Source organism: Phascolarctos cinereus, unplaced genomic scaffold (assembly GCF_003287225.1).
Source record: "Phascolarctos cinereus isolate Bilbo 61053 unplaced genomic scaffold, phaCin_HiC Scaffold_1;HRSCAF=81, whole genome shotgun sequence".
Classification (NCBI taxonomy): domain Eukaryota; kingdom Metazoa; phylum Chordata; class Mammalia; order Diprotodontia; family Phascolarctidae; genus Phascolarctos; species Phascolarctos cinereus.
In genome coordinates this window covers 286510833-286538589 of record NW_027555514.1, presented here as the reverse complement: position 1 = coordinate 286538589, position 27757 = coordinate 286510833, and the positions used below count along the sequence as shown (strand labels likewise).

Sequence of the window (27757 nt, the reverse complement as noted above, 5' to 3'; positions counted from 1 at the left end):
TTTTAAAATTAAAGAAGTTTTTAAAAATCACTTTGAGATCTGAATGGAGGATGGTCTGATGAGGAAACTGAAGCCCAGAGAAGGAAAGTGACCATTTGCTCAGGCAGCAAAGCCAGGACAGAACCAAGGACTGCTGACCCCAGATTTTGTACTCTTTTCACTCATTTGGCTTTTGGAGACAGCAGAGAGGCAGGAGATGGAGTTGGCTTTGGGGCACAATCAGGAATCACACCAGGAAAAGCAGACAGGGTATTTGGCCCCCAGTAGCGCCAGACCCTGTGAGTTCCTGTGGCAGCATGGGTGCTCTGGGGCCACCTCCATCCACCACCATTAGGCATTTTCACCAAGGGATGGGATGCACCAATAATTTAATTAGGATGCAGTCACAAGGATCAGACTGATCAGAAATTCCCAAGACTCGTGGAAATCGACTGGGTGAAAACTCTGGGCTCTGCGCATCTTCTTCCCGCTCTGTGCAGGTTCCTTTCCATTACTGCCACCCCTCCCAGAAGCTCCCTAGACCCTCCCCTTGCCTTGGCCATGGCCACCAGATGCAGCCCCAGCAGAGGGAAGGCACAAGAGCCTCTCTTGGCCCGGGGGGGAGGGCATTCCTCTTAGAAAGCACAGGAGGGGAGAGGGAAGAGCCCTCAGCTGGAGTGGTTCTGCCCTTCACTAGTTATGACACCAGGTGAGCCCCATCCCCCTCACTGGGTCTAAGTCTCAATATCCTAATTTGTAAAATGACAGTAACAGCTCACGTTTATGAATCACTTCACATGCATCATCACTGCTTCCTCACAACAGCCTGGGGGAGGGGGGAGTAAGTGCTGGTGTTATACCCATGTTAGGGAAGCACAAGTGAGGCTACTAGAGATCAAAGTGACTTGTTCAGGGTCACATGGCTAGTAAGTATTGGAGGCAGAATTCAAACCCAGATCTTTGTAATGCCACAAAGTTCATTGAGCTCCATCTACTTTGTCCTGATTCTTTTCATTAAAAAAGTGAGGGATCATACATGCTAATCCGTGTCACCAAAGTGTTTCTGTCAACCCTGCAGAATTATGGAAATGAGAAAGAGTCTATTTACCAGCCTTGAGAGACAGGGCACTCTACTGCCCCTTCTTGGAGTCCATTTTCTCACCTGTCAAATCCTCCTTAGCTCATCTACCTCCCCAGAGAAACTGCTTCGAAGCCACGAGCACCATGGATAAGGGGGCAGAGCATGGCCAGGTGCCCAGGAGGGGCAGGGTGAGAGCCTGAGACAATGGGTCGGTGGAGGAGCTGGGGCAACGCTCTGGGAGACCCAGAAACAGCCCTGGAGGCGGTGAGGAGGGCAGGGGTAGTACCTTGAAGAGAGCTTCGTAGTTTGCTGAGACCACTTCCTTCATCTTCTTCAGGGCCTGGTTGGGAGCCAGCGTTGAGAAGCCCACTGCCTGACACTCCTCCTTCTCCTTGGGATGAGCCTTGACGGGGTTGAAGTTATCAAGAGTTTTCAGAAATTCATGGTAGTAGATGATATCGTCGTTACAGGAGATCCCCCAGCTAAAGGGAGAAACACACACAAAGAGAGGGGTGGCAAGGTCAACCACCAAAACCCCCATCCACTGGAGAAACAGTTCTTGAGAGCCCAAGGGCCTCCCCCTCCAGGAAGCCCTCCTGCAAGGTGGTGGTCAGCAATGAGCTGCACCTTTGACCTCCCCATTCATTTCATGGGTAATTCAGCTAGTGACCCAGACCATTCTCCTTGGGGGGGGGTACATACACACATACCACCCCCCTATCTTTTACCTAAAACTATGAGACGTTTTGTCTAGAACAAGTGTTCTTCACCTGCAGTCTGTGAACTCAGTTTTTAAAACCTGTTTTGGCAAATGTAATTTGATGTCATTGGCTTTCTTTTCATCCTGCTCTTCCTCTTCCAACGTGGTTCTAGAATGGCTTGGCTCTAGGCCTCCCCAGACCACCTGCTCCAAGGTTCTGTTAGGAGGAGACCCCGGTCCCAGTCCCAGCTCCATCCCAACTGAGATCAGAGATCTGGAGGACAACCTTCCCATTTGATAGATAGGGAAACTGAGGCCCAGAGGAGGGAAGGGGGTCCCCAGGCTAGGGGGTGAAGCTGGATCCTCTGACTCTGAAGCCAGCGGCCTTTCCACTAGGCCATCCCGCCTTCCCTAGCTGGGTGGCCTTGGGCAAGTCCCACCCCACTCCTTTAGGCCTCCTTTCCTCTTGTCAACTGAGACAGTGGCTCCCTTCAAACCCCCAGGTTTATGGCAGCGCTGTGGTGGGGCTGCCTGGGGGGATGTGTGGAGCTGCAAACAGACAGGTAACAGTGTAGTTGGGAGGGTGGAGTCGGGAGAAACCTTTGGCACTTACTATATAACCACTGAGCCAAGCCTCAGTTTCCAGATCTGTAAAATGGGGATATCTGTAGTGTACTGTGCCCTCACAGGATCACTTGCAAGAGTACAGTCCTTGTGCCGGAAGGGACCTGAGAGGCTGCCTACGTTCCCCAGGCACTGCCCTCAACTCTGCCACCGAACCCTGAGGACCACCAGTGTTGCCACTCAGCCTGCGGTCACACGCACTCTAATCACACCAGACCTTGCCATCTGCCCTGCCCCTAAGTCCTCCTGGGTGAGCCATCCTCCCAATCAGAGTGTGGTCTCCATGAAAGCAGGGGGCACTCAGCACACTGTCATATCCCAAGTGCGGAATAAGCACTTTATCAATTACAGGTGAGGAAACAGACAGCTAGAGACGTTCAGTGACTTGTTGAAGGAGCTGGGAGTGTGAAGGGAGAGAATGCCCAGCTGTTGCTCCGCCAACCTCAATGTCTCCCTCACTTTCAGGGGCTGCTGCTGTGACTGACCTCTGAGCTCTGTGGAGCCACGAATCAGCTACTACTCCTCCACCTCGAACCTTCCTCCCATCCCCTGGGCACTGGGCCCTGAATACAGGCGGCACTAAATAAATGAGGCTGCCCTGCACTGAATTAGGCTCATGGCAGCATTTGGACTCAGAGTCAGGAGCCCTGGGAGAAGTAAGGGCTGGCTCTCCTTCTGAGCAGGAATTTAACTGGGCCCAGGCTTGGGATTTTCTGGGCTGCAATATCCCTCTGTTAGAGAGGCAATGGGCATGCTAGGAAGTGAGCTGACCTGGGAATTGAGAAGACCTGGCTTCAAGTCTTACCTCCGACATACACTGATTGGATAATCGTGGGCAAGTCTTTAAATGCCCCCAGGCAGTTCTTAACAGAGTAAAATTCAGAAAAGGTAGAGGGATAGCCTCCACTGGGAGTTAACAACTCCAATAAAATCATAAACCCAATTTAAAAAAGAAAAAGAAAACAAAATAAAGGGATGAGAAGGGAAGGAGAGGAGAGACAGAGAGGGGAAAAGAGGAGGGGAGGGGAGGGGAAGGAAGGGAAAGGAGGAGACAAAAAGAGAGGAGAGACAGGGGGAAGAGGAAAGAGAAAATGATGGGCTTGGCCTAGAGAACCTTGAGGTCTCTAGCAGCTCCACATTGTCAGGATAATTTCTCTGGCAGTGTGACTTGGATGGACTGGAGAAGCAATAAACTAGGGGCACCCTCATAAGGAACTACTTCCCTGGTCCAGGTGAGAGGTAAAGAGAGACTAAACCAGACCGGGGCTGGGACAAGGAAGGGACAGATTGAAGAGACACCTTGAAGGAAGATTGAATTGGCAAAGCTCAGTGACTGGTGAGAAGCCAAGTTAAAGTCCTTTTAAAGAGCTTGTCTTCCAGGCTTGAAACTGACGTTGCCAAACTTTGCTCTCAAAACCCTGGCAGAAAATACTCAAAAATAGATTTTTACAACCAGAAGCTCGGCAGTTTAGTACTTTCTCAAAAAAAAAAAATCCTTTTGGTTGTGTGTCTAAATATAGATGTCCGTGTGTAAATGTGCTCTCGTTTCTCTCCCAATTCTCTGAGGAGCGAGATCCCATTTCAGCCCCAAATCTGTCATTCATCATATTTACAGCTAAAAGGGCCCTTAGGGAGCCCAAGATCAGAGGGGTCAGAGCCGGAAGAGTCCTTAGAGGTCACTGAGTTCAACAGATGAGAAACCAGGGCGCCCAGGAAACTGAGCAGCTTACTCATCAAGGTCACCCAGGAAGGAAACTGTCAGTATTCGAAACCAGGTCCTTGCACCCTGGATCCACGGTTTTTTCATCCATCGTACTGCCTACCTTTTAAAAATTGAATTAGATTTTCTTTTTTGGGGGGCACGCCCAAAGCCCAGAGCTATTTCTGTGTGCCGCTCCCCACCATAAGAAGCCCAAGTGGCTTCCTCTTGCCTCTAGGGGAAAAAATGCCAGCTCTTTTCCTCATCGTCAGATCCCCTGGCCACTCTGCCTCCAGTTGCTCCACCATTTCTGAGATGATGGCAAACTGCTCACTCTCACTCCTTGTTAGGTTCCAGCCACACTGAACTACTTCATGTTCTCCAGGTACAATGCTCCATCTCCCACCTCTAGATTTTTGCACCAATGTTTGCCAGGCCTGGAATGCTCTCTCTCCTTACCTCTGCCATGTCACCCCCGCTCTCCCACAAGAAGCTCTGCTCAAGTGCTGCCTCCTAGAAAAGGCCTCCTCTGACTACCCCAGCTTTTGGCAATCTTCTGCCATGGAGTTCCTCCACCCTCACTCTGTGTATGGATGCATTCTCCCCATCCCCAATTTGGCACTGTAGTCTCTTGAAGATGAGCGGCTGTTTCATTTTAGTCTTCATAGCTGCAATGCTTAGCACAAAACCTGGCAAACAGTTGGTACCTACTAAGTGCTTGTTTTTGATTATTTGCTCCATGGCTCCTGAGCTTCTCTATGGCCAGCGGTGGAGACATAAGAAGAGTAACCCGAAACATTTTTCCTTTTTCTGCTTGGAGTTGGAAAGTCTACATGGCCAGCTAGGCCAAGGAGAAGTGGACACAACATCCTCTCAGAAGTGATTCTGATTCCCATATTTTTAGGATCATTATTAAGGATTCCATTTTCCTCATCCATGAGTCATTTTTTGAGGTACTTGTGTGTTCAATTCAGTGAGGAATTTCCCCAGAGAATTCAGGTATTTGATCCTCTTCAACTTAGCCAGCATCTGGACGTCCTCCTCTGGTCTGTAGAGCCTTGGTAGGTCTCATTAAATCCTTAACTCTGGATCTCTTGTTCAACTGGCTGATGGCCAGGAGATCCTCAAGCATGAGGATCACCAATGGACATGAGGTGTGGCAGGCTCATCAATACTGATGACAACATGTTGAAAACAATGATGTGGGTATAAGGAGTGGGGTTCACCTCGCCATGGAGGATATGCATGAGGAAGAGGACATAAGGCTAAGGGGTGAAAGTGAGAAATAAAAAGGAAGAGACCTGATGCTTCCTTGTACAATCCAACATTCAATGCCATCCCATTCAGAAGCATTTGTAAAGCCCTTACTGTGCACTTGGCACTGTGCAAGATTCTGGATATGCAAAGAGAAAAGAAAACAGCCCGTGCCCTCAAGGAACTTACGTTCTCTTGTAATGTGATTGAGGCTCAGAAGAAGAGCTCCACCTGCACGTTGGGTATGTCCACCATGAAACACAGACAGAGGGATGCATTGCATAAAATGGTATGGAGGGGTGGTGATCTGCACTGGCAAGGAGCACACTCCCACACGAGGTGTCCCAGGTCTGTAGCAGAATCCAATATTCTATGTGAGAGGTCACTCAGCATGATGTAAAGAGCATTGGATTTGAAGTCAAAGGACCCAGGTTCCAGACCCAACTGGCTGTTTACAATAGCTATGACCTTGATCAAGACACTTCCCTGCTCCCCGTCCCATCCAATCACTCACCAAGTCCTGATTCTACCTCCACAACTCCCGCCCCCTTCTATCTACATGCCCATCACCTCCACCCCCATCTTGGGATCTCATCACTCTCACTTGAACTAACAGGTCATTTGGCTTCCAGTCTGTCCCCTAATCCATCCTCCCTCACAGCTACTAAAGTGACACTTGGAAAGCACAGGACTCTCTGTGCTACAACTTACTAGCTGTGTGACCCTGAGTAAGTCACCCTCCATCTGCCTCTGTATCTTCAACTGTAAGACAGATAATTATAACACATGCTTCACAGGCTTGTTTTGAGGATTAAATGAGATAACATTTGTAAAAAAAAAAGTGTGTAGTACAGTGCCTGGCACACAGAAGGCATTACATAAATGCTCATTCCCTCCTCTTCTTCTTTCCTATTCCACTGCTCAGTAAACTTCTGTGAGTGCTCTCAATCACCACTAGGATAAAATACAAAATACTACACCTGACATTTAAAGGCCTGCCACCCACTGGACTTTCCAGGTTTACTGTGTCCCCCCCACACACAAACCAGATCTCCATCTCCTGTCTCTCTGTCTTTGCATGGGCTGCCTGGAATGCTTTCCCTCCTCACTCCAACCTCTTAAGAATCCCTAGTTCCTTTCAAGGCTTCCTAGTTAATGTCCTCTCCTTCCACTCCCAATTACTCTTTGCTCTTCCTCTCCCCAGGACCTCGCCCAGCGCCTGGTACTGAGTAGGTGCTTAATAAATGCTCACTGAGTTGGATGAGGGAGTGGAAAGGAACAGAAGGCTACTGCTGAGTGAAGTCTGCTTCTCTGAGTAAACACCACAGAACTTTATTTCCTATCTCCACAGCTGCAGAGCAGCCTCCCATATTGCCAGGCTAGAGCTGGCTAAAACGCCAGCCACAGAGCACCAAAGAATAATCAAGAGTATTTCATCTGAAAGATAAATTGCCAAGTTGGTATTAAAATTTAGTAATAAAATCAAATGCATATGCTAATCGCCTCTGCATTATTGAAAGAAAGTCTATTTTGGACCCAGGAAAGAAGAATGCATGGATAATTACAGATAAAGAGATGGTCTCATCAGGAGGGTTTTGAGAAAAACAAATGTCGTAGTTGGAGAGACAGATTCCTTTTTAGGGTGGCAATTCACCAAAAAAAAAAAAGTTGATCACTCCATTGGAAGGTAGGCTGGGTAGGGTTCTAGGAGAGCTGCTTGAAAAGGTGTCAGGTCTGGCTCTGGGGAAGCAGGTGATCTTAGGCTCACTTAAGCCAGGATTTGTCTGGGGCTGCCTTTCGGAAAGGGTCCCTGCACCCAGTGACTGTGGCAGACTCCTCTGTGGGCTGGGAATTCACTCTCAGAGGAGGAAGCTCCCTTAAGGGAGAAGAGATGAAAATTCACCCTTTAAGGACTGGGACAAGGGAAGAGAAACCTCTATAGACACATTCATGTTGGTTTGAGATGGTGCCTTAACAAGGAAAGTATTAAGGATGGATGTGGAGTTAGGAGCCTGGCTTTGAACCTCAGGCTCTTACACTCACTAGCTGGTATGTCATAAAGGGGCGTAAGAATGTAAGCCCTTATTACTATTCAAAAAATGCTCCAGTGGGTTAACGATCTCCTTGAGGTGGGAGCTCCCTCCATTAATGCAGATCACAGCCCATCCAAGACACCCCTGAAGTAAGGCTCTTGTTCACCACAGAGGAGCTATCCAAAGTGCTGGTAGCCTGCCTCCATTCCTTCTGACACAGAACCCTCATTAGCATCATCCATCAAAGAGAGATAACTGTCTTTGCACTGCCCAACCTCCAAGGGTTACTCTGGGGAAAGGGTTCCATAAGTCTCAAAGAGCTGGCCCAGAGAAAGATGATATGATAGATGATGACTGGCCAAGGGCAGGAAGCATCCAGAGGTCAAAGTCAGAGCCCTGGAAGAGTTGAAAATGACTTCAAAGGTCACTTGGTCCAACCCCAATCTACACTTATGACATTCCCTGGCTTGGAATATCCTCTGTTCTCCCTCTCTGTCTACTCAATAAACCAGTTCACCCACAAATATTTATCAAGCATCTACCATGCATACAAGTAGCATACATATCCACAATAAGAGGAGTACATGGAATTTCTAGTCACCCTTTAAAGCCCATTTCAAATTCTACCTCTTCTAGGAAGTCAATCACGAATCCCAACTTGTTCATGACCTTTCCCTCAGACCTCGCACAGCACTTTCCTCCCTTTATCCTCCAATGTAATGGGGAGGAAGAAAAGGAGAGGGGGGAAGAGAAAAAGGAGGATGAGGACAGAGAGGAAAAGGAAGAGAAGAAAGGAGAGGAAAGAGATATAGAAAGAGAGGAATAGCTGGAGTCTAGCTCCATTGGGAGAGAAGGAGGCTGAAGAAGAGGACTAGGACCCTTGCTTGATGTAGGTGGGATGATGAGAGCTGACAGTTAAGAGAAGGCTGCGTTTCTCACCTGTTACTTGGTTTTCTCTATTGTGGAGAATGACTAACAGAACTGATTCCCAAGATAAATGCAGAGATAATGATTGAGAGCCTTTGGCTGACCTTAACAGGCCATGTGACTACATCCTTGGGTCATGAAAGCACTGGCAGGTAGGATTTCTGAGCTGCTGAATGTCAAGGCAAACAGAAGAGGAGAAGGGCAAGTATGGTTGGGATTTTCAAAAAGTAGAACAGAGTCTGCAGACAAGTGCTCAGAGAGTTTGACATCAATTCCTGGAGAAATTCTAGCAAGAGCATTAAAGAGATGGTTGGCAAGTACCCAGAAAGGGACGTGATGATTGAGAAGAGCCAGGAAGACACTGTCATCAAAACAGGCCAGACTGCCTTCATTTCCCTTTTTAACAGGGTTGCTAAACCACTAGAAAAAGAGGATGCTGTGGATATAAAGTAGCCCATACAACTCTTGTAGAGAAGATGGAGAAGTGTGGGTTAGATGATAACATCAACAGATGAATTCATAGCTTGTTGGATGGTCACTCAAAAGTAGTTGTTCATGATTCAATGTCAACATGGTGGAAGGTAGGTCTCCAGGGAAGTGCCCCAGGAATCTGTGCTTGCACAATGACTTGGCCAAAGACATGTTCATCAGATATGACAGTGACTCAAAGAGGGGAGGAACAGCTAAGGAAGTGGATGTGGGAGAGGTGGGATCCAAAATGACTTTGACTGAGGAGAGCGCTGGGCAGGTCCCTATGAAGATGACATTCAGTACGGATCAGTGTGATGTCCTGAAATTGAATACAAAACATTCAACCTCATAAGTGGAAGGTGGAGGAGGCCCGGATAGATGGGGGTTGTTCTGCATAGGATCTGGGGAGCTGTAGCAGCCACATAGCTGCTGCAATCCTGGACTGCATCAGGAGGGGCAGAGAGACGAGAGAGTCCTCCTCTGAAGGGGTGGCTGCAGTTCTATGTGCCACCACTGAAGAAGGTTCTGGAGAGTGGAAAGGCCTGGAGAAGAGCAGACTGGGGAGGGTGGGGGAGGAATTAAAGGCAGAGACCATGACCTGTGTTCAAGTGTTTGAAAGGCTGGCATGTTCACAACTTATCCTGCTTGGCCTCAGAGGGCAGGACCAGGAACCACGGGGGAAGAGGGAAGTAAAAAATAGGACAACTGAGGCTTGGCATCAAGAATAATCATTCATAATTAGAACCATCCAAAAGTGGCACGGGCTGCCACAAGAGGTGCTGGGCCTCACCTCCTTGGAGATCGGATGAGTGCTGGATGGCCACTCTGGCCCCTTGGGACTCGGTGATTCTGTGGCAGGAATCCTCTTTATCCTATCCCTGACAAGTGGGGGCCCGATGGCCTCTGGTCAGGGGAAGGCCACTACCTTTAGCTTCTAGTGAGGGGGCTTTCTTTCTTTTCTTTTTTTCTATCTCTTTGCAGCTTAATAAATGCTGGTGGGTTACATCTACCCACTCATGCTGCTGGCTCTGCCCTCTGCTGCCAAGCCTCGTCCCTCCGTTCCCTGTGAGATTCCTTCAAAGGCTAGCGGGTCGGACCCTTGTCCTTTGTTCACTCCTTCCAGGCCTTCTCTTCTCCAACCCAGACGCAGACTCAAATGATCCAGGACTGGAAGGGACCTCAGGGGCCATCGAAGCCCAACCCATCCATTTTACAGATGAGGAAACTGAGGCCCAGCAAGGGAAGGTAGCTTGGCCAAAGCTCCCAGGCCTGCCATCGCCTGTGCCCTCAGCATCCTGGTCTTCCTCTTCTGAACAGACCCTGCATTTTCTGTGTTCTTCCTAAACTGGACAGAAGACTCCATGTGGCCTGACTGGCCAGTCACCCACGCCTAGGCCTTTGCTCACTGCTGCCAGACTCCACTGAAGCTGTATGATGAGAGAATTAGTATACAGAGAAAGTGCTGGCCTCAGATCCAGAAAGACCTGGGATCAAATCCCGCCTGAGATACTTCCTGGCTGTGTGGCCCCGCAAAGGTTATTTTCCTCATTTATAAAATGAGGTGTTTGTGTTCCATGAGGTCCCTCCCACCGTGCCTGGTGCACAGTAGGCACTTAACAAATGCTGCCTGACTCGCTGACTTGCTCTCTAGTCTAGATCTGGACTCCAGCCACCTGCCTGCCTGTTGCCCACGTCGGACCTGCTGGCATCAGCCTCCTTCTGGAGCTTCCCCCAGTGCTTCTCCTCCACAGCCCCCAGCCCTCCCAGACAGTCACCAAGGCCCATCCGGGCCTCCTTGTGCAGTGTCTTGAGGACATCGCCTGCTCCGATCACCCACGGGCAAGCAGTCCCAGTGGGGTCCATCCCAGCCACACAGATGAGCACACACACACACACTCATCTGCCAGTGACCCCCACTGCAGTAACTCCACACCTCATGCCCAGGATCTGTGATATGGAAGGATCTGGGCCTGCCTCCTACCTGATTGTGACTCCATGAGGGCAGGCACGTCTCTGACTTGAATCCTGTGCCCTTACTTCCCCCACCACCAGGCAGGGCTTTCTCCACACAGTAGGTGCTTTATATGTGGTTTCTGACCTGTTTATACGCTGGGGCTCCTTGGACTGTCCTTGTCACAAACCACAACCTGACCCCATCTCCTTGACATGACTTTGTATTATTGACTTTGTTGAGGGTGCAGGCACTGAACCAGGGCAGCTACTCAGAGACACAGCTCTGCCCTGCCATGCCAAGGATAAGAAGGAAACCAGGACTCTTCTTTCATTATCCCCATGGACCCCTGACTGGCCCTACAAGCTGAGCAGAACATAGAGGGCCCCAATCGGCCTCAGTGGAGGCTGGGCCCACTCTAAGCAGGCAGTATGAAGGAAGAGGAAGAGACCTCTGCTACAAGAGACGAGATAAAGAGACCTTTTGAGCATTGTCATTATCTCCTCTTCAGTTATGTTCGGCTGATATTCCTGCAAGACTTTCTGCATCTCACTCAGGGAGATGAAGGCAGTTTTATGTTTATCCAATTTTGCAAAGGCCTGGCTGATGTCTGGTAATGGTCCTTAAATTTGTCCCTGGAAGAGACAGCAAAGAAAGTGAGCGTTTTCCTGTTCCTTTGTATATGTTACCTTGAAAGAGTTCCTCTGGTAAGGACAGACCCCGGGGGACCTTTTGTGGGATGTGTGGGCAAGGTCAGGAGTCCTGGACCTGGTCGTGGCTTTGCCATTGGCCAGTTATGGGTCCTGGAGGAAATCCCTTAGCATTTCAGACCGTCCGTTTCACCATCTGTTAAATGGCCATGGTCGTCTTGCCTTACCGAGGCCACAGGGGTGTTGGGGGCACCAAGGAGATCACAAACTGCTGTATCATAGAAGTGGGGGCTGGGATGAGGGGGAGACGCTTGAGGGGAAACTTCTGGGAAATTCAACAAATCAACTCAATGAGCATGGATGAAGTGATGAAAAGCTAGGCACTGTGCAGAGGGCTAGGGGTAGAAAGACCTAACGAGCAGTGCCTGCCCTCAGAGATCTTCCATTCTACCTGGGGAAACAACGCACATGCAGAGAAGTCAATAAGAATACACAAAAAGGAAACACAATGCAATTTGGGGTAGGAGGAAGAAAGTTGTAGAGCTGAAGGGACTAAAGGCCTGCCTGCTAATGCCTCCTCCCTGCCCCCCCCAATCGACTTGTATTTGTTGTGTATATTTTTGGTATGTACTTATACAGGGTGTCCCAAGAGTCTTACACGATGGCTTACTATTGCACTAGCACTTTTGGGACACCCTGTCTTCCTCTAGTGGAATGTAAGCTCCTTGAGGGGAGGGACTGTTTCCCTTTTTGTCTTTGCCTGGCAAACAGTAGGCACCTAATAAATGATTGTAGATTGGTTGGTAGGTAGTGACGGGGAACTCATTAACCCTGGAGGCAGTCCAGACAGCTTTGATTGTCTAGAAGTTCTTTGTTTTATTATTAGCATTATCGCTATCATTATTTATGATGATAACAGCTGGCATTGGTAATGTGCTCTAAGGCTTCTGAGGTGCTTCACAAACATTATTTCACCCAATATTCAGACAAGACGTGCCTCTGCCCCACCCTCCACCCCTATTGCTCCCAGTTCTGCCTTCTGGGTTCAAGCAGGGCAAGTCTAATCCCTGCTTTCCCTACATCAAGTCTTCCAGTGCTTTGGTTCAATTAGTTTCTCTCCAGGTGCCTTCCCCCATCAGCCGTGCTCGGCTTTTCATTCCTTTCCCAGGCAGCGGAGTGGTATCCTGGAAACAGCCTCACAATTGGAGCATTCTTTGTTTGCCAGAGGAAATTCAGCACCGTGGAGAGCTCCCTGGCTATGCAGTTGGCTGGCTGTGTGACCTTGGAAAAGTTGATCGCTTCGCCTATGTGCCTTAGTTTCCCCACCTGAAATCCTTGCTATCTCCCTCACCCAGGGCTCTTTTGAAGAGGGAGGGCTGTATGTACCATTGCTGTCATGGAGTCACAATGGAGAAATGCCTTCAATGTGCAGAGTCCATTTTCTTTCTTTTAAAAAAATTTTTTACCAATTTTTTCTTTTGAATTTTTAGTTTTTCAATTAAGAAGAACTTATTTTTCTACCCTTCCCACCATCCCTTCCCAAAAGAATCAAAATAAAGCCCTTATATCAGACATATATACTCAAGCCAAACAAATTTCCAAGCTGGCCTTGGAGTCCAGTCACATTAGTAAGTAAATGTAGGCCGTAATCCCAGGCTGAGAGCTCCATGATCTGACTCGGAGTCCCAGATTTGTGATTAATCTACATGTAACTCTAGTTAAGTCACTTCCCTTTTCAGAGCCTCAATTATCCTCTATGTAAAAATAAGGGGGTTGCTCTAAATCTCCTTGGTTCTCTGAACGCTACTAACAGAGGTCAGGATTTGAACTCCTGCTGATCTCAGATCTAGAGCTGTAAGGGCATCTAGTCCAACCTCCTCAGTGTAAAGGTGAGGCAATTGAGGTGGGGAGGGAGACAGGGAAACAACTCACTAGCTGTTGTTTCTTCATTCATTCATTCATTCAACCCGGGGGCATGGAACTTAGTATTTCTCATAATTGGGTTATGTGAGAAGAAGACTGTATGAACAGAAAGGAAGGTGAGCAGGGGAAGCAGGCATTCAGATCTGAAGTCCTTCTATTAAGGGGGCTTGTTCTGTGAAGTTTGGATTCAGTCAAAGGGCCACACTTGAGGGCCTAGAAGGCCACAGTTTCCCCACCCTGCATTAGTAGAACCTGACTCTTATCTGACATGGACGAAGGAGGACCAAACATGGACATGCAGTCATGAAGAAATTTGGTGTAGAAAGACTGAAAAGGGAAAGAAGCGTGAGTTGGGGTAGTTAAGAAGACGGGTAATGCCAGACAGGGAACTTCCTGACCCTGAAGGGGGAATAAAATGTGGGGGGCTGTTATTGTTCAGTTGTTTCAGTTGTGACCAACTCTTTGTGACCCCATTTGGGGTTTTCCTGGCAAAGGTACTGGAGTGGTTTGCCATTTCCTTCTCCAGCTCATTTTACAAATGAGGAAACTGAGGCAAACTGAGGGTTAAGTGACTTGCCTAAGGTCACACTGCTAGTAAGTAACTCATGAAGATGAGTCTTCCTTATTCCAAGCCTAGTGTTTTATCCAGTGCGCCAACTAGTTGCCATTAATGGAATATTATTACACCATAAGAAATGACAAGAGATAATTTCCACAAAAATCATAAGCATTCCTGTATATTACTAACAAAACTCAGCAAGAAAAGCTAGAAAAAGAACTTCCATTTCAAAATAACTGCAGAAGGCAAAAGCTATTTGGGAGTGTATCTACCAAGATTCATGCAGGAACTATATGAATTCAAGTATAAAACACCCTTTGGGGAAATAAAGCCAGAACTAAATAACTGGAGAAACATTCATTGTTCAGGGGTAGGTCGAGCCAATGTAATCAAAACAAGAATATTAACCTAAATTAACTTATATATTCAGAGTGGTGCCAATCATTCTACCAAAGAGATAGCTTATAGAGCTAGAAAAAAAAATAATGAAATTCATAGGAAGGAATGAAAAGTTGGGAACCTCAAGGATAATAATGAAAGAAGTGGGAAGGAAAGGGGTCTTTCAGGCCAGAAATCAGGTTGTATCACAAAGCAGTAATCATAAAATGATTTGGTACTGGTTAAAAATAGAGAGGTTGATTGGTGTGAAAGATTCAGCACCCAGCATTAGCATAGTGTTTGCTAAACCCAAGATCCTGGTTACTGGAGGAAAGACTCCTGGGAAACTAGGTAGCAGGTTGGCAGAAAATGGATTTAGACCAACACCTCACACCAAGATAAGCTCCAAATGGATACATGGTCATGTTATAAACAAATTGGATCTATGAGTTGAGGAAGAGTTCTTGACTAAACAAGCGATAGAAGGGATCACAAAATAAAATGGACAACTTTAATTAGGTGGCACAGTGCATAGAGTGCCAGGTCTGGACTCAGGAAGACCTGAGTTCAAATCGGGCCTCAGAAACTTACTAGCTGTGTGACCCTGGGCAAGTCACTTAACCCTGTTTGCCTCAGTTCCTCATCTGTAAACTTAGGATAATAACAGAACCTACCTCCTAGAATTATTGTAAAGATCAAATAAGTTAATAATTGTAAAATGCTTAGCATAGGGGTGAGGATATGAATAGGTCATTTTCAAAGGAAGAAATGCAAACTATTAGCAATCATATAGAAAAAGTTCAAAATCATTAATAATTAAGGCAACTCTGAGGTTCTATCTCACTCACATTAGATTAACAAAAATAACAAAAGGAGAAAATGACAAATGTCAGAGGGACTGTAGGAAAACAGACACAATCACACAAAACTGGTAGAATCATGAAATTGTTCAGCCATTCTGAAGAACAATTTATAACTATGCCCAAAAAGCTAGAAAAATGTGCATGCCCCTTAACCCGGCAATACTACTGAGGCCTATACCCCAAAGAAATCAAATCAAGGGGAGAAGGACCCCCCCATGTACAAAAATACTTACAGTAGTTCTATTTATGGTGACCCCAAATTGGAAACTATGGGAAGGGGGTGAAAGAGAAGGACCCATTGACTAATCCTCCTCTTGGCAAACAGCTAGACAAGTTGTGATATATAAACATAAGGGAAGGTGGCTGCATCATAAGACATGATGGGCAGTTTCAGAGCAAACTGGGAAGACTTTTACGAACTGATGCAGAGCAAAGAACAAAGCAAGGAGAACAAATTCCTTAATAACAACATTAATAGAGAAAAACACCTCGAAACAAATTCTGATCCACAAAATGATGAGGCAGGAAACCAAAAGGCTAGGAATGAAACACAACGTTGGCCTCATAGCAGCGAGGCGATGGACTCAAAGTGCCCAAGGAGACACGCGTTTTGGGTCATGGCCAATATGGGGATTTGTTCTGCTGGACTAGACTATAGTGTATTGAGAGCTTTGTTTTTCTCATTTAAAAAAAAAATCATACAGTAGGGGAGTAGTGACAAGAAGGACAGGGTAATAAAACAAATAATTAAATCACACTTTTTGAGCACCAAGTACACTTAAGACAACAGGAGACACTGGGCATTGGGGGAAGGAAGGCACAGATGGAGAAGATCCAGCTGTATCTTCCAGCTGCTTCCCGTCTACTTGGAGAGATAAGGCACAGCACCCGCAGCTAAAACACTGTCACTATGACTTCAATATGAACCTGGAAAAGGGCATGGGATATTTTTTTTTCATTATAAAGAGACGATTTCAGAGAATCCTGGGCAGCATAAGTTGATGTTGCTGAGGAAGGTGGGCAAACCCAAGAGAATCGTTGATACAGGAAGAGCAGCATTGTCAAGAAAATCCACTAGAGAGAATGAAGACTCTAGTTGCTCCATGACCAGTTGCGAATATGGAGGAAGGTCTGCAGAGCAGGCAGCCTCTCCCCCCAACCCAACAAGCTGGGTACAAAAAGACACTGAGCTTTGGACTTGGCCACTTTGGGAATGAATTTTGCTTGACTTTTTTTTCTTTGTCTCATTTGTAATCAGGGGTGGGGAAGGAAGAGGAGAAGTTAGCAACAGCAGTGCCAAAAAAGAGGGAGGGACATGAACAGAAGGATGTTCAGAGATGCAGAAACAGGCAGTCTTTTTCAAAGTGATGTGTAGAATTATATACTTGGATGGGTTTGGTTTTTTTTTTGAAAGCCAGGGGATGAAATGGAGATTCATAGTTTCTTAGAAAATCTTTTTGTGCTCTACCATGAGTATGGAAATGCCCTTTTGTGCGTAAGTTCAGAATTAAAAATTAAAATTGAGAAAAACAAATAGATGAACACCCCCTACACACACACACAGACTGATCTAAATAAGACACTGCATTGACTCAAGCACCAAGATCTCCCAGGGCGCTGTTTGTTCTGGGGGCGTCCCCCCCAACAGAAACCCTCACAGGTGTGTGTGCTCCAGGTACGCTCCATCTCAGGCTGCACAAAGCTCTCTCTTCACCACTACTATTATCCTCCACTTAATCCTTCAAAATGAAAGCAAATGACGGCAGAAAATCAAAACAATTCTGAGATACATATTTTTAGAAAATTGAGGCATTCAATGTTTCCTGGACGAAGCCACGGTTTCCAGGCAGTAATTATTTGTCTTGCAGAAGGAAATATGTGAGCAGAGCAAGAAGCAAGAAGTTTTAAGTCAGGAAAAAAGTCACGATGCCAAGAATTTCCCATTTGTGACAAATATCCAGGGGGCTTTTTGAACACCACAGCTCAGATAATCCCAGGCTGGAAGGGACCTCAGGTGTCATCTGGGCCCCATCCCTGTGGAACAACCCGAGATAGCACAAGTCATCACTTCTGCCAGAGCCTCATTTTCCCCATCCGCAAAATGAGGAGGGTTGGGCTCTGGGGACTCAGAGGTCCCCTCCAATTTTGAGTCAGGGATAATATGATCTGCTTGACCAATGCCAGTGACACACAATTCACTGTCTCCTATTCCTTCCTTCCTTTATTCAATCAGCATTTATTAAGAAAAATGGTTCCTGCCCTAGCCAGTGTCTTGCACATAGCAACTAATGCTTGTTAATTGATTGATTGATTGACTCACTGCTATCCAGAATCCTAGAATCATACCTTTAGAAGTGGCAGAAATCTTAGAGGCTGTAAAATCCAATCCTCTCATTTTACAAATGGGGAAACTGAGGCAGGCACAGGTAAAGAGACTTGCCCAGGTTGCCCAGCTCGAAAGCATGTGAAGCATAATTTGAACTCAGGTCTTTCTGATTACCAACCCAGCACTGCGTCCCCTGGGCCACCTGTCCAGCTGTCCAGTTTACGTTTCACTTTAAGGTAGGGAAGTGAAAAGCAATGTAGACACAGATAAACAAATACAAAATAGATGGGGAGTAAATATGAAGTCATTTTAGTGGGGAGAAAATTTCCCACAGCCTTGCCTTTGCATTGACTGTCCCTGTGCCTGGCCCCCCAGGCTTTCCCCCTACTTTTGAGCACTGCTACTTTTTGGAAGACTAGCTCCTCTCAGCTCAGGCCACCTTCTGAATCAGGCCTGTCCTAATCTCCTCCTACCCCCACCCCCAAGAATTAATGTTCCCTGCCCAAATAATTTTTACTTCTTTTGTGTCCGTTGATATGCTTTTTATCGATGTACCTTTGGTCTCCAACCCACAGTAGAATATGAGCTCCTTGAGGGCAGGGCATTTTCTTTCCATCTTTGTAACCCCCTGGGCCTAGAACAGTGCCTGGTATAAGTGGACCTGTTTGGTTAGAATGGGAGATTCAGAGCGGAGAAGTGTGTAGTTCACCTAGAAAGGTAGACTGTCTTTGACCCTAGTGGCAGTGGGAGCCACTGAGGTTTTTTGAGCAGGAGGGTACTATCAAAAATGAGAAATGGACAACAGAGATGACATTGACACTGACTACAATAATGCCGTGCAGATGTTAAGCCAATTTAAATGACCGCTACAGTGAGAACAAAAGAGCCCGCAAACATTTGATTTCTGTCATTGAGACATCTCAGTTGTGTCCGACTCTCTGTGACCCCATCTGGGCTTTTCTTGGCAGAGACCCTGGAGTGCTTTGCCTTTTCCTTCTCCAGCTCATTTTACAAATGAGGAAACTGAGGCAAACAGGGTAAAGTGACTTGCCCAGGGTCACACAGCTAGTAAGTATCTGAGGCTGGATTCAAATTCAGGTCCACCTGACCACAGAACTGGTGCTCTATCCACTGCACCACCCAGCTGCCCTAAACATTGGACTTACTTGCCTAATGAAGAAAGATTGCTACCACAGGCAACACCAAGTTAGACTATAAAAGCTTAAGAAGAAGGAAAACGAACAATTCATTATGACCAGCACTGTCTCATAAAGCAGAGAGAAACTGCGAGGAGTAAAACCAGTCCAAAGAAAGCTGCACAAGATATACAGTGAGCTCGGGGACCTGAAAATTAGGTGAAAAGGAGAGCGGAGCAGCACATGCTTAGGGAACAGCACGGCTCTCTCGCTGTTTCTAAGCTCCATAAGAGCAAAGGCCCATCCTTTCAAGACAGAGGGCTCACGGGCGTGGCAGCTAGACGTGGACCACCACTGCCCCCAAAGAACAAAAGACAAGCATCCCCCAGGACAATGGAAAGCCATTGGGTGGGCATGGGGGCAATGACACGTGACCAGTGAGGAAGAGAAGGATAAGAGTAAAAGACGTCATCAAAGAACAGGACCTGGAGAAGACGGGCCAGCCGTGGGCCTAGAGCCAGGGATGGCATCTTTGGCTCCTCCCTTTCCATCACACTGTGCCAAATCCAATGATTCGCCCTCAAATACTCTAAGCAACCTGTGGCCTCACTGATTTGAGGAGTTCCCGACCTATTGGTGTCTGCCCCTCCTGGCTTTCCAAAAGTTCCCCACGGGGGTCCGTTCAACATACCGGAAGCCTCCCTTGCTTTCTCCCAATATTGATGACGGTGCCACCCAGGATTTAAACTCAGGTGTTGCTGAGCAGAAGACTGCCATGCCCTGCCACAATTAGCACACGAGTCAAGACGTCACCCTGTGATGTCATCGGTCCCAAAGGAAGGACAAACAACCACAGTGACGAAGGATGCACTGGGAGGCAGGAAGAGCAGTCAGAGGGCTACTGCAATAGGGGAGACGGGGACCTGAACCAGGGACGCCGAAGCAGAGCCAAGGGCACGAGTGTGAGATGCTGCGGCAGAGGGGGAAGGCAGCAGAGGTCTGGCGACCGCTCAAGCGTCAGGAGGGAGGGGCCAATGGCATGGTCAAGGCGTGGGGGAGGGGTGTGCTCACCGGGTAAATGAGTGCCGGGGGCACAGCAGGAGCAGGGACGGCTCCCATCCCCGCCCCCTCCACATCTGGCTCCCGCGCTTACTTGAACGGCCTGGCCGACTCCAAGTACTGCTGCAGCTCCCTGCTCTCCTCCAGTATCGGCTCCGGCTTGGTGAAGTGGCCCATGAAGTTGAAATGATCTACCGCATAGGGCCGATGGATAGAAGGGGAATACTCAATGCCCAAGCGGTTCAAAAATTCTTGGTAAGTAACGTACCCTTTTTGAGCAGTGTCATATCTGTGAAAAGAAAACTTCCAGTCACCATCTAAAGGAGGCAGAGAAAGGCTTCACTAGCTTTGCCTCTTTGGGGGAGAGACAGCACAGGGAATGGCGGGGGGCGGCTTAGAAGAGGGGATGGCAGAGCTGGGAGGGCCTTAGAACAGGGAAGGTCAGGGCTGGGAGGAGCCATAGGACGGGGGGGGGGGGGGGGGAAGTGTTAGGGCTTGGAGGGACCTTAGAACAGGGGATGGCAGGGCTGGAAGGGTCTTAGAACAGGGAAGCTGGGAGGAGCTTTGGAGACCATCTAGTCCACAGGTTCTTAATCTTTTTATAAGTCATGAACCCCTTTGGTAGTCAGCCTGGTGAAGTCCATGGACTCCTCAGAATCATGTTTTAAAATGCTTAAATAAAAATATAAAAGATTACACACAAAACCAATTATTTTGAAAAAACCATAATTTTCCCCTCCACACTCACAGACCCCTTTGAAACCTGAGGGCCCCAGGTTAAGGATCCCTGGACTCTCATTTTATGGCAAAGACCACAAAGTAAGAAAGCGTGTTAGGTGACTGAGCAGAGACTACAGCCATGGCCTTCTACCCCTTGTCCTGTGCTCTGGTCACTTCTTACAGGGGACACCCAGACTCTCTGACTCCTCCACCAGAGACCAGGGCTCAGTTGGTATTAGCAGATGGGGTGATTAGTCAATACTTTTAGTAGATCCATTTTACCGAATGGCCTGATGTTCATAAAGAGTTAAGCAACTTGCTAGTTGTCCCAGAGCTCAGAGTGAGGCTCAAAGGCAGGATCTGAACCCAGGTCTTCTAGCCACCAAGTCCAGCCCTCTGCCCACAAGGCCAGGCCATGGTTGGCAGCTTGTAAGATGCTCTGACATTTACATGAGGGAAGTCCCCCCAAAACCTCATCCTTTGATTCTATGGTTCCATTATATCACCCAACATGCTTATAAGACAGAATTAAAAACCAGAGTGGTTCGTTCACTTCACAGATAATTTCTGAGTCTTTTCTATGGAGAAGATCATAGAGTGAGGACTTGTACAGGCCAAAACAAAACAAAACAAAGCAAAACAAAAAACCCTCCCCTGAACAGCATCAAAAGTCTCATAAACGAACAAGTGGACCTGGGTTCAAATTCCAGTTTAGACACAAGAAAGCCATTTACTGCCTATGTGACCTCAGAGAAGGTCCATGAGTCCCTGGGCCTCATTTTCTCTCTCTGCAAAATAAGGCAAAGTGCAACAGTGGGTAGAGCTATTGTTAGAGTCAGGAAGTCTCATCTTCCGGAGTTCAAATATGGCCTTGACACTTACTATCTGGGTGACCCTAGGTAAGTCACTTCATCCTTTTTGCCTGATTCCTCATCTGTAAAGTGAGCTGGGGAAGGAAATGGCAAACCACTCCAGTGTCTCTGCCAAAAAAGCCCCAAATGGGCTTAAGAAGAGTTGGACAGGACTGAAACAGCTAACCAACAACAAAAATGAAGAAGAAGGAGATTAAGAGGGATGCCCTCTGGGGTCCCTTCTCTCTGTCTATGAGGAGGCCCCATCTCTTCTCTGGGCCTCAGTTTTCTGGTCAGTAAAATGAGAGAGCTCAGATCCCTGCACCTCTAAATTATGCCATGAATGGGATTTGCTTCAAGAAAGTAAGACTCCTCTCTAGTTTCACAAACTTTGGACGCCGGCCAGGCTCCTATCTCATTTTCCACCACTGAATTTTTCTGCATTCTACTCCATTCAAAATCACAGTTTCTAGAGCGTCTGATTTCTCGGTATTATTCCAACAGAATAGAATGGTTCTATAAAATTGTTAAGACCAATTGCCAAACTGCCTTAAAAAAACAAAGGGAAAAGTCTGTTTTTGCAGAAAGGCCTTGGACATAAGCCACAACCCTGCCCCCTACATCACTTCACAAACACCCCAGGCTAGTGCGCTAAAGGCAGCATCGTCTGACTGACCTTCTGGCCAAGCAATGGGTGTGTCTGCTGGCCTCCTGTCAACTGCAGCCTCTGCCCCTGGTACGAATGCCCTGATGTGATGAGATGCAGAGTGAGAAGAATACCGGGACAAGAGTCACAGGACCCAGGCTGGCCTGCAGTTCAGCCACTCAGAACCCGTACGGCCTTAGGAGAGTCATGTAACTCCGTGAGCCTCCATTTCCTCAACTGCTAAATGAGGGGCTTGGATTAGGTGACCTGTCAGGTGCAGCTGTACTCCTGATCTTATGAACAAGCAGCTGCTAGCAGTCAGGCCAGCACCGTGAAGCACCTACTACGTGCCAGGCACTGTGCCAGGTGGGGATCCAAAGACCGCAATGAAACAGTCCCTGCCCTCAGGGAGTGGCACGCTGTCGTGGAAAACCCAAACGGACACATAGAAATACCAACAAGATACATTCAGAATAATTCATGATGATTCGGAGGAGGAGGAGGAGGAAGAGTCTTGCTTTGTGGGAAGCACCAGGGGCTGGCTCCCAAGCAACTTCTGAAGTATGATGGATGGAGCCCCAGGCGGACCCTGGGCGGCCCTGCCCCAGGAGGCCTGAATGCAAATCTCAGCTTTGCCCTCACTCGCTCAGAGGCACAGAGTTCAATGCAGCAGACCGCAAAGGCCTAATCTAAACACCCTAAGAAGGCTCCTGGTGTCTGGTAGGGCAAGCAGCCCGCCCCCCCCACCCAAGGGCGCTCGCTCAGCGGCGCTCGCCTCTAGCCATCCCAGAACTCAGTCAACTTTCAGAACTTGTCAGATAAAAGGGAAATGTATGAGGGGCTCCTGAGCAGCACTGCTAAAGGCAGGGGACTCCAGAAAACAGGAGTGTGCGGTTAACTGTTTGTTCCTGCTGATGATGGAAGTCATACACTTAAGGAAAGGGCAGCCCAGTCCTCTGTCTGTGCACAAAGCCTCAGCCAAACGAGCGGGAGGATCTAAAAGGAGGCCAGGGCTGCTCTCCTGCTGATCTCCCTTCAACAACATGGCTTCCCAGCCGCTCAGTAGCCCTCCACGGCTCCCTATTACCTACCCAATAAAATGCAAACACTCCGGGTCTGCCATTCAAGGCCATCCACAATCTGGTGGCACTTGGATTTCCGATGACATCTTAGGAATCCAAGTTAGGCCTCTGTGGGCACTTTATAAGATCATAGAATTGCAGGAAAACTTGGAGAGGAGACTGAGGCTCAGAAAGAACTGCCCCCTGACTCTTGTCCCTCTGCTGCCTCAGTTTCTCCTTTCCGCCTGCTGTCCTCCTGGGAGGCAGAACCAGATGATCCCATCACAGCTTCTGCTTCTGGCCACCCTGCATTACCTTGGGCTGTTCCCAGAGTCCAAAGTGCTCCTCCTCCTGTTGAAATCCTGCCCAACCTTAGGACTGGCCCCTCTGGGCCCCCCTCCACCTCCTGGCCTGCTCTCGATCACCAATGAGCGTCTTTTGTTGGGTCTGAGGCCCTCTTTGACCAGGAAGTGTGTGTGTGAGCTTGAGGAGAGAAGACGAGGAGAAAGGGGACAGTTGGGAAGGAGAGGGGAGGAGAAGGCCAGCATGTGGGTGGGTTGGTGGGAGGAAGGGGAGTTGACCTTTCCCCTGCCGGGCGGCTTCAAGCTCTCTGCCCACCCAAAAGAACTCTTTCCTTGGGAGCAGCTAGGCCACGGGCAGGGATCTGGTCATGATGGATTTTCTCAGGTGGGAGGCCAGGGGGTGAGGAGGGGGCAGACCTTGGCACACAAGGCTAGCACGAGGTGTCTTGTGGGGAGACTGAAGGAGTTGGGGCAGCTCCGCTTCAGCACTGCGGGGAGGGAGCTTTCTCGTTGAGGACTGTAATTACAGGACCACCAGAAGGGCAGGGACAAGCTCTATGTCTCCCCCATGGCCTGGCCCCGGGCCAGGGCTCTGCACACAGAAGACCTAACATTAAGGAGGATCTGGGGTCAGAAGGCCCAGATTCAAATCCTGCCTTGGAGCCCCAGATGCTCGGCGTCCCCCTTCTCTGCTATTACTTCAATGTGGCTTATGTTTGTGCACACATCGATTCCTCCCAGCAGAATGTAAGCCCCTTGAGGGCAAGCACTGACTCGGTTTTGGTTTTGTCTTTGTAGGCCCAGCATCTGGCTCATAGTAGGTACTTCTGAACTGTTGAGGGGATTGGACTGGATTGGACAGAATCCCTGCTCGGTTCCCCAGCCTGGTGAGCATTAGCCTGCACAGAGCCCAAGCTCTTATTTCTTTTTTATGGGCAATGGTTAGAATAAAAATGCTCATTAGACTAGAGCCACTTCTGAAGAAAACCCCTGAGGTGTGGCCAACCCCAAGCCTACTGCTCCAGATGCTTGGATTCAATGAGAATCTGTTTTGTTTTGTTTTTTCGTGACTTTTATAAGTCCATTCTTATCATCAGAGAAGAGCAGCCCAGGTTGGGAACAAGGGGGCCTTGATTCACTGTCCGCAATCTCAGCCTCCATCACAAATATTGGTTGGAATGTGGGGAAAACAATCAAGCCACCCCTAAGTGGGACAGATGCATCAGGCAAAGTGCCCGCCATCATGGCCCCGGGACCAAGACACACGACCCTCAGAGCCGGCGGCCACACCATCTGGTCCAGGGGAGGGGCACGATCATGTTAATAATGGCCCCAAGCACGCATAGCATGAAAAGCCCTGGCATCTCTGCCACCTGCCACACACCTGCGCAGCCCAGAGCTTCTCTCTGACAGCTTCCTCTTCTGTTGAATGGACTGTTCGGGATCCATGCTAGAATGCAGAAACGGAAGGGAGTCTGGGAAATCCTCCCGCTCCTTTGTGGTCCCAAGGAAAGTGCTCTGGCGGTGGAGTCCGAGGCCAGAGTGTGAAGCCCAGCACTCTCCCCTCCTCTGAGGGACTCTGATGCTGTTTGGGCCTTTCAGGCATGGCCCCTCATGGGGTTTCCTTGGCAGAGACACTGGAGCAGCTCTACCACCTCCTTCTCCACCCTGAGACCTCACCTCCTCTTCCACTAGGCCTTAGTTTTCTCATCTGTAAAATGGAGGGGAAGGGGGACCCAATGGCTTCCAAATTCCCTTATTGACTCTAAATCTATGACCCTTTGAGAAGACAAAGAAGAAAAGGTGCAAAAGGCAGACTTAGATTTCAGTTTGATGTCAGGAAAAAACTTCCTGATGACCAGAACTGTCCCGTAGTGACCTGGGAGGCTTCCCACAAAGGCTGGATGGAGGCTTCCCAGCTCAGGGATGCCAGAGAGGGGATCCTGGGTTACACGGGGCATAGACCAGGTATCCTTTGGGGTCCCTTCGAGCTCTGAGGTTTGGTGATGGAGGCCATGACACATCCAGCATATTGCCCGATGCTTAGTCATCTAGACAACAAGGGGGAACCAGACAGCTGGGCTCTGTTCCCTGATAGCATGTGGTCCTAGAGGCCTCCTGGGTCACTATGGAAGCTTGGCCTTGTGCCTCCTGGCAGGGCAATCCCAAAAGGGCCGAAATGGCTCTGCCGGTGGAACCCAAGCTCTGGCAGACCATGCCAAGCTGGGAAGGCTTCAAGCACCAGCCCCTTTGGTGGATCAAGGACCAGCCTCGCCCACGGGAAAGGCTCAGCCTGAGAAGGCTGGTTACCGGATGATGGATCTGACATAGCTCCTCCACAAAGGCAGTCTGCTAAAACATGGCAGACCCATGCTGACAAAGTCATGGCTCCTTGGAATAATAATAATAATAACTAGCATTCATGCAGCATCTCAAGGTTGCAAAAAGCTTTACAAATATTGTCTCATTTGAACCTCACAACAACCTTGATAGGGAGACGTTCTTATTATCCCTTTTTTACAGATGGGGGAACTGAGGATTAACCTAGGGCACACAGCTAAGTGAATGGCACAGTCCAGACTCAGAGCCATAGAACAAAAGCAGAGGCTCGGGGAGCTTTCAGGCTAGGGTGAAGGCCATGCACATTTCATTAGTTCAGCAGACTTTTATCAAAGGTCCCTCCCCTCCAGGGGCACAGTACTGTGCTAGACCTGATGGGGAACTAAAGGTCAATGGAAGCCAGAGTGGCAAAGAAATAAAGAATGTGTGTGAAGACACTATATGGGAGCCCCTCCGAGGTCCTCTGGTCCAGCTCCATCCTTTACATAAGAGGAAACCGTGGCTCCCAGTCACATGGGCAGTAAGCAAAGAGCCAGGCTTCAGCACCCAGGGCTGGTTCCCTGATGCCGTGCTGACAGCCGCAAGTCGAGGGCCGAAGCACACAGAGGGGAGACCATCCCCTGTGTGGGGAGGGGGAGTCAGGGAGGCATCCCGGAAGGCTTCACAGCGGAGGTGGCACTGAGCACAGATGTGCCCATGGGCACCTTTGAGATCCAAGGTGCCAAGAAAGAAAGTGCCTTCAGGTCTGCTCCCTGCTGCAGAGGCCACGGTCTGCCGTCATTCCCTATTCAGAAACTTTCAGACAGTCCTAAACTTCCTCTCTTCCCATCAGCCAGTTGAACTGTTGATTGTAATTAAAGAGAAGGCAAACGAACAAGCAGTCTAATTTGGCCCAGCGTTGGAACCAAAGAGGAGAAATAGAAAAAGGGGTGTGAAAGAATGTCACACTGCCTTGCTAAATTAGAAGCACAGCAGCCCACTTGTTCCGAAATGCAGCCAACATTTTAGCCGCGACTTGGAGAACTGGGAGGAAAAGTGAGTAAGGACATGGACAGCCCAGGCTGACATGGAAGTCACTCCTTCTCCCAGGAGAGTCAGTCTCTTTATCTATAAGACCAGCTTAGACCTGACAACATCTAAACTCTCTTCTAGCCTTTAAAAAAAAAAAACTAGAGCCCTATGACCCGAGGGCAGGTCTAAGAAGCTCTCAGTCAGTCAACAAGCATTTTTTAAGCACCTACTATGTACCAGGCTAGGCTCTGATCATAAAAAGAAACACAAAAACATGTTGTGCCTGCCCTCAGGGAGCTTACAGTCTATTGGAGAAGCAAGTCACTGAGGTAATCTTACAGAGGAGCAGGGAAGGGGACAGTGCCAGACGAGAAGGCAGAAGGCTTCCATGGGAAATGCATGAATAGTCAAAGTCGATTGACTCAGACTCAGTTTCTCCCTCAGAAGAATGGTGAGGCCAGACCAGATGATCACCAAGGGTTCTCCTGGCTATTCTAACACTCATTCAGAGTTACAAACAGCTTTCCTCCCAACAGCCCCCAGGAGGCAAAGGGATGAAGGGGCTTAACCCAAGGTTCACTCAGACAGGAAGTCAGTGTCTGGGCCAAGACGGGCGCCCATCTCCCAACACCACACCCAAGACACCATGTTCTACTGGGGGAAGGCCTTCCCAGCCCCCACCCCCATGGTCCCAGCTGAAAGACCCCTCTCAGCTCTGACATTTTCTATCCTGTTGTGGGAATTTTGTCTTTTTTATTTGGGACTCAGGAGCATTCTCCTCCACATTTTGGTTAATACTAATCCCATCTGGTCACACCAGGCATGAAGATTTAGTTAGTTGTTACGAAAGCATTAAATATTCCCTAGACAAGAAGAATCTCCACTGTCCCTGACTCTGGTGACATCCTCAGGAAATCCTCCCCCTCCATCGCCTCCTTGTGAAGCCGCTGAGTGTCCGTTCATCTGTAACGTGACTTAGTTTCCCTGTAGAGGTGGATGAAGTTTGATTCCTGGGGGGTGTACGAGATTATGACTCCCTAAGTTTGTTCTCCTTTTATGGCATGGAAGGAGGGTGGGACTGTGGATTTAGCTTCTCTCCAGTGGTTACGGCCTAAGGAAAAGACAGGACTACAGAATGGAAAAGAATCCCTTCTCTGTCCCTGAGGGGGCTTGGGAGGGTCCCAAGGAGGGTCAGGTTTTCTCTGAGGATTGA

General features: G+C 48.4%; 1 protein-coding gene across 1 annotated transcript in view; it reads right to left on the bottom strand.

Annotated features, from left to right (window-relative positions):
• The window catches only part of EFCAB6 (EF-hand calcium binding domain 6), a 165683-nt gene that overhangs the window by 32786 nt on the left and 105140 nt on the right, over window positions 1-27757 (bottom strand). Inside the window, 4 exon segments of the mRNA XM_078150502.1 lie at window positions 1347-1542; window positions 11200-11335; window positions 11338-11354; window positions 19708-19902. Coding sequence (XP_078006628.1) covers window positions 1347-1542; window positions 11200-11335; window positions 11338-11354; window positions 19708-19902 — 544 coding nt within the window.